At 38.1% G+C, this 7,677-nt stretch overlaps 1 protein-coding gene across 1 annotated transcript in view; it reads left to right on the plus strand.

The window, feature by feature from the left end:
- Window positions 1-7,677, plus strand: part of CR1 (complement component (3b/4b) receptor 1 (Knops blood group)) — a 111,120-nt gene that overhangs the window by 41,971 nt on the left and 61,472 nt on the right. Inside the window, exons 15-17 of the mRNA XM_012638797.1 lie at window positions 787-1,014; window positions 2,704-2,883; window positions 3,487-3,588. Of these exons, the coding sequence (XP_012494251.1) occupies window positions 787-1,014; window positions 2,704-2,883; window positions 3,487-3,588 (510 nt within the window). The remainder of the gene's footprint in view (window positions 1-786; window positions 1,015-2,703; window positions 2,884-3,486; window positions 3,589-7,677) is intronic.

The raw sequence follows: 7,677 nt of genomic DNA on the forward strand, positions 1-7,677 counted from the left end.
TTAAGCTATTTTAGTCTTTGATTAATTTATCTATAATTCTTTGATGCTATAATAGCCTCTTCCCAAATCCAAAGAAAATGAGAATGGGGAAGGAGGGTCTCCAAATAGACACACTTAGAGGAATAAATGTGTGTTTCTTCAATGACAAAAATATCTGCAAAAACCAATGAATATCTCAAAAGATGTAACATTCTTGGGCCTTTTGAAACACATACGGGAGTATGCAGTATATTTCACTTCATTGTGATAGCATTACTGTAATCCTTCATTTTTATTATGAGAATCGTAGCCTGGCATCAAGAAAAATTAAATCACTAATACGCAAATAGTACATGTATTATATATTCTAGAAAGATGTCTCTAGGATGAAGATCCTTGATGTCAAAGATCATGTTTATCTTGTGCTAAAAATAGTATTTGACGTGTAGTAGGCGCTGAAGAAATGCTTGTTAAATTAATGGGTGATTTCGCTTTAATGTGGCTAAGACGATTTTTATTCATTTTAAAGGAATACACTCAATTATTATTCAGAAATCTTGACTAGTTGAAGAATTCAAGGTGCTCGTTTCTTTTGGAATTTTGTAATAAATATTGATTCAGGTGTCATTTCATTCAGCTCCATCTCAGCAGAAGCCTAATACGTTTATTTTGTAGTTTCTACTCTCCTTGAGAAAAAAAGTATTGACTTAACTGGCAACACAGCCACAGCACCCCATAATCGGAGAATCACTTTAGATTAAAGTTTAAAGATTTTAATGGGACTTAGAGGTCTTGTCTTCTTTCTAGAAATCTTTTGTCCAAAGCCTCCGGCTATCCTTCATGGGAGACACACAGGCACTCCTTTGGGAGATATTCCCTATGGAGAAGAAATATCCTACACGTGTGACCCCTACCCGGACACAGGGGTGACCTTCGACCTCATCGGGGCAAGCACCATCCGCTGCACAAGTGACAGTCTAGGGAATGGGATTTGGAGCGGCCCCGCCCCTCGCTGTGAGCTTTCTGTTCCTGCCGGTCAGTACCCGCTTCCACATATCCTAAATGGGGTCAGAATACCCAGACCCAATCCTTTGTGTGTCTATAATAAAAGTATGGCGTTTGTGAACTTAGCTTCATCCTAAGCAGAAGTGTCAAAATTACACGTCACAGCTAAAACAGATGGGTTCCAGCAGTGACAAGATGTGTTTGAACAGGTGAAGTGCCAACAACGCTTCTTGCGGGCGGACTGGAGCAAGGTGGGGTAAAAGGAATGAGGGGAGGTCGGAGGGGAGGCAGTAAGGAGCGGATTATACAAATCAGGAAGAAAAATGCATTCATTGGAGAGGACATGAGAACAACTGCCTACGAGCACTACTCAGTGTCAGGGTAGCTGATGCACACTCTCCTCAAGTTCACGAGGGCTATTGTGGGTGCAAAGGACAAAACTGGTGATTTGGGTTTCATTTAGCTCAGGCTTTAGCGAGTCTTCTGCTGGGTGGGCCTTGTAAGCAAAAAGGTTTTCTTTGTCTTTGTGACTTACGACCTTGGCTAAAAGTACGCCCATTTATCAGCTCGCCTCTGGGCCCTGTCTACATCTTTGTTCTTGAACTGTTCCACTCTGGGGTGAGAAGCAAGGAAAGTGTAGTCCAGAGGAAAGAGTACAAAAAGGAAGGAGCTATTTCTTCTTAAGGACTGGAAAGTTGCCTGGTCCTTTAAGGCCAAACGTCAGGCCTTTCTAAGAAGGGAAGCTAGAGTAGATTAGGGATGTGACAGCAGCCTTGGAACACTACGTCATCCTCAGGGGATCCCTGTTTTGTTCTTGTCCTTAAATGCTTGGCTCAGCATCAGAAGAAGAGTGGTGTATCAGTTTGCTAGGGCTGCTGTAACAAATTACTACAAACCAGGAGGCTTAAAACAAGAGAAATGGATTATCTTACAGTTTTGTAGGCTAGAAGTCTGAAATCAAGGTGTTGGCAGGGCCTCCACTCCCTCCTAAGGCTCAAGAGGACACCCTCTCCTTGCCTCTTCCAGCTTCCAGTGGCTCCTGGCATTCCTTGGCTTGTGGGCGCATCACTCCCATTCCTGCCTCCATCCTCACACGGCCTTCTCTATGTCTCTATGTCTCAACCCCTCCTCTCCTTTCCCTTAGGGCCTTCCCTAAATCCAGGATGATCTCATCTTGAGTTCCTTACCTTAATTACATCAGACAAGACCATTATTCCAAATAAGTTCCCATTCTGAAGTTCCGGGTGGATATATATTTTGGGGCGACAACATTCAAACCATACACGTGGTAATTGCTATTCAGTGCCACAGAGGCAGCTTATGGTGAGCACCCTGAGAATGGAGTAGGGAGGAGTAGATGGAGAGAGATGATAAAATATGTTCTGCTACACATGAGTGCATTAGCACTGATAAATGAGGATATTGATGGCGCTATGGTAGGAGGCCTGATATCTGGGACTACGGGCTGAAGTCCACACTTTGGTGAAATAAGAGCAGGAAGACCAGAAGCCGAATGGTTTTCCAAGTAGTAAAAATTTCCTGATAAGTAGATGCCATTGAAAAGCTCCGTCCTAAGGTAACTTCTAGGGGAGGAAAATCTTTTACTGTTATTGTAATTCTCTTTGTTTCTGTGGTCCTATCAGCTGAATTGAAGAGAAAGAGGATGTATGGTGGAAGTCTCTCTGCTAATTTTGGAATTCCTCTGGTTTTGTGCTCCAGGTCACTGTGAAACCCCAGAGCAGTTTTCATTTGCCAGTCCTATAACCCCAACTGATGAGTCCAAGTTTCCAGTTGGCACATCTTTGAACTATGAATGCCACCCTGGGTATTTTGGGAGCATGTTCTCTATCACCTGCCTAGAAAACTTGGTCTGGTCAAGTGTCAAAGACATCTGTAGGCGTAAGTAACGCTGCCCTGGGAGCTATTTCCTGTCTGTCAAAGCATTTGTGGGATCAGATTTAATTTGTTCAAAATTTGGAAGCAAGATGTCTAAGTTTGCCCAAGGTGTTTAAACGGACAGTGATCTTGTAAGTCACTCCTTAATCCTTGGAGTTTCTACACCTTGACTATATATTCATTTCATGGAAATGGCTCTCATATCAGGAATTGAAGAGAAAATTTCCGTTCACTGGAGATCACCCTGGAAGGCTAAAACCACGAAGTGAATGAAACAGGGGCATGAAAGAAAAGTCTATGCGTTGCAGTGAACCATACTTGGGTAACTAAAGATAGGGAGGAAATCTCAAATTTTGAGGCCTTCAATTTCAGCTGGTAGGATGACAGTAGAACTCTTTAGCCATAAATGACCTTTATTAGGAGATGCAAGGTAGTCCATAGCTGCGTGATTCCTAGGTTGTCTCGTAAGTTTCCCCAAAACAGCCAATTCCATGGGACAATCAGAACTATATATGCTGTTCAATATGCTACACTCCAGTTTGAACCTTATAAGCACAGGTAAATTGAACTCTACATTTAGTCCTAAATTCTGCATCTTCCCCCCAGGAAAATCATGTGGAGCTCCTCCAGAACCCTTCCATGGAACAGTGCATATAAACACAGATACCCAGTTTGGATCAATAGTTAATTATTCTTGTAATGAAGGGTAAGTTGGGAGCACTATCTCTTGAATACGAGCTCCAGAACAATGCCAATCACTGACTGAATCATAGAAAAACTAGACTACTGCCACTTGTACTTTAAAAAGTAATCAATAGGACTATTTCTGGACAGAGATGGTAGTTTGGACATAGGCGTATACCCAAAGGGATATAAAAAGGAAGGAACAATCTGCATCTGTATTGTAAACTAGGTGACTGGGCCATGCTCCTGCCAGGAGGAGATGTAAAACCTGAAAAAGCATTCATTGGATGAACAGGATCAGCCTGCAAAGAAGTAAAAGGAAAAAAGTAGTTGAACCATGCAAACCTCCTTACTGAGCTCAGTAAGTGCTATAGTTAAGTTGGAGAACCCCGAAGCAGGGGTTGGAAAGGTAAATCCTAAACGTAACAGCAGCTCTGGGAAGTGTATGCATTAAAGTGCACACGAGGGGTTAAGGGGACAGAAATGGGGTTCTCACTCTTGACTTTCTCTTGGGACAAGTAACCATATCAGAAGCCATTGCCCCAACTTAGAAGGAGCTATTAAGGAATGTATACTAATTTTCAGTTGCCACAATAAATTCAGAGAAGAAAAAATTATATATATATATGTTAAATTTTCCTGCAAAAACTGCCCATGGTCATCAGCCCTATTCTCTTCTCTCTGACCTATTGTACAATGATCCAACCAGTTTAAAATTGGGTAAATTCATCTCTTCTCTCTTTTTCTGAGCCTGGGAGATTTAAACCACTTTTCACACAATCTCTTGACCAACCCTTTCTCACTTCCCATTGTGAATAAGCATAGATCTCTCTCTGGTGACCAAACCAGAATATCACCAAATCTAAGGTCAGATACAGCGACTGAAAATAAAACAATCTGAGAAGTCAGAGAAATACTCATCTGCAAAACAGTTTATCTCCAATAAACAGGATAAGATCTTTCAGAAATCTCTCATGTGTTTGCAGCATAGAATCTATGGAACTGTAAGAGGCATTTATAAGATTGAATGATCTAATACGAGAACAGTTTACATATGGATAAAACACACAGGAGTCTTAAAAGAAGTGGCCACCAGTAAATCAGATCCTCTGGGAAAAAACCAAAGAGATAATGAAGAGATAAGTGTAAATTATTCAGAATTCATCAAGGACCAATCTAGAAATTACACATACACACAGAGAGAAATAAAACCAAACCCCATAAAAAATAAAAGAAGAAATCAGAATGAGAAGCATTAATAAGCACTTAATGTAAGACAATTTCTCAGACTAGAAAGAAAAAGACTAGGTTATTTGATTCTTGAAGGCTAGATTAATGATAAAGGGCCCTGGCCCCACATGGAAGAAAAAATACAAAATTCAGATATAAAAAAATACTGTCACTATCCAGAGATAAAATCAACAAAAAAGAATAAATTCAGATTAGTATCCATCTTCTATTCTGTAACACGAAATAGCAGAAGTTAGTATTTTGGGAGAAAATATTGTGCGATTGTACTCAGCCAAGCTACCATTCATCTGCAAGGCAGAGATACGTAGTCTTACATGAGCAAAAACTGCAAATATATACCAAATAGATATACTGCCTACAAAAAGAAACTTTCCCATAAACCTGTGCATAGACTTTTTAAAGAAGAAATGAAAATTTAGAATGGTGTCATATCAAAGAAATACTAGTGAGGCACGAAACTAGTTAAATGGAGTCACCAAAATTGTCATTTTTAAGGTGAATGGAAGGACTAAATCTTGAAAGAGAATTTATTTACCAAGAAAAGAAGCAGAATAAACTTGCTATAAAATAATAGATTTATCACTACAAGTAGGAAGTTAGGGATGAACTAATAAAGACTATGTTAAATTCATAACACATAGGGGATAGTAGATAATACATATTTTTGACATAAAAAAAGATAAAATGGTATTCCATACCAGTATAAAATCAAAATATATACATTCAAAATTATAAAGACAATCCAAAAAAGTGAAACCACTTGTTCCATACAACAAAAGAGAAGTGAGACAAACAAAAGCAAGGACATTTTTCTTGTGGGAAACCTGCATCAGCAGAATGGTGTTGGCCCTCTACAGTGCTGAGTCACAGCCTTTGGAATTCTTAAATAAATAAAAGGGAAAGCATGCTGTAAGCAAGATCAAACCCATCAGTTATGACAGGAAATGCGAATGACTTAAATTCCCCCTTTTCAAAGACAATGACTTCTAAATATAGTAAAGAAATAATGTCTATGTAACATTTAAAGGAAACATTCCTAAAATAAAATTCAGAAAATTTCCATTTGCAATAACATGGAAAAGAATAAAACAGAAATAAATTTAATCAAGGAGGCACAAGGCTTGTACACTGAAAACTACAAAACATTGCTGAAGGACGTGGTAGAAGACCTCAATAAATGGAAAGCCACCTGTGTTGGTGGATTAGAAGACTTAACACTGTTAGGATGAAAATACTGCCCAAAGTGATATATAGATTCAATGCAATCCCTATCAAGCACTATTCGCAATAGTCAAGATATGGAATCCACCTAAGTGTCCATCAGCGGATGAATGGATAAAGAAAATGTAGTATATATACACAATGGAATATTATTCAGCTATAAAAAGAAATGAAATTCTGTCATTTGAAGCAATGTGGAGGGAACTAGAGGTCATTCCATTAAGCGAGATAAGCCAGGCACAGAAAGACAAATAACACATATTCTCACTCCCTTGTGGGAGCTAAAAAAGTAATCTCATGGTAGTGGAGAGTAGGACGGTGGTTACAAGAGGCTGGGGAGGCAAGGAGAAGTCGGGAATAGTGAGAAGTTGATTAATGGGTACAAAAATACAGTTAGATAGAAGGAATAAGTTCGAGTATTCAGTAGTACAGTAGGGAACTTATAGTTAATGATAATTTATTGTATATTTCAAAATAGCTAGAAGAGAAGAATAGTAATGTTCTTAACACAAAGAAAAGATCAATGTTTGAGATGATGGATATCCCAATTATCCTGACTTGATCATTACACATGATATTCATGTACCAAAATATCACATGTACTCTGCAATGTATGTACAACTAAAATATATCAATAAAAATACAAAAAAAAAATCCCAACAATATTTTTTTACAGAAATGGAAAAAAATTGTAAAAATGCATATGGAATTTCAAGGGACCCAGAATAGCCAAATAATTTTTAAAAAGAACAAAGTTGAAGGATTCATACTTCCTGATTTGAAAACTTACTGCAAAGTTACAGGTAATTAAAACTGTGTTCTTACATGAGGCTGGACATATAGACCAATGGAGTAGAGTTGATATCCCAGAAATAAACCCTCACATCTATGGTCAGTTAAATTTTTTAATAAAGTTGCCAAGACCATTCAATGGGGAGAAAGCAATCTCTTTAGCAAATGGTCCTGGAAAAACTGGATATCCACAAGTAAAAGAATGAAGTTGCACCCTTAACTTGCACCATGTACAAAAATTAACTCAAAATGAATCAGAGACCTGAATTTAAGATCTAAAACTATAAAACTCTTAAAGGAAAATATAGGGACAAATCTTCATGACCTTGAATTTGACAACGGTCTCTTGAATATGACACCAAAAGCATAGGAAGAAATAGATAAACTGGGCTTCATTAAAATTTTAAACTTCTGCATCAAAAGACAGTATCAAGAGAGTGAAAAGACAACCCATGGGAGAAAATATTTTCAAATCATATATCTGATAAGGATTTAATATTCAGTATATACTAAGACCCCCTAAAACTAAGTGAAAAAACAACCCAATTTGAAAATGGGCAAAGGACTTGAATAGACATTTCTCCAAAGAAGATCTACAAATGGCCAATAAACACATGAAAAGATGCACAATATTATTAGTCATTAGGGAAATGCAAATCAAACTCATTTCATGCCTATTAGGATGGTATAATAATAGTAATTTTTTTAAAAAATGGAAAATAAAAAGTGTTGAGGATATGGAGGAACTGAAACCCTTCTTCACTGCTGGTGGGAATCTAAAATGGTGCAGCCACTGTGGAAAACAGTTTGGCAATTCATCAAAAAGTTAAACATATACTTAACCCCCCT

The sequence above is a fragment of the Propithecus coquereli genome, unplaced genomic scaffold, assembly GCF_000956105.1.
Source record: "Propithecus coquereli isolate 6110/MARCELLA unplaced genomic scaffold, Pcoq_1.0 Scaffold135, whole genome shotgun sequence".
NCBI lineage: Eukaryota > Metazoa > Chordata > Mammalia > Primates > Indriidae > Propithecus > Propithecus coquereli.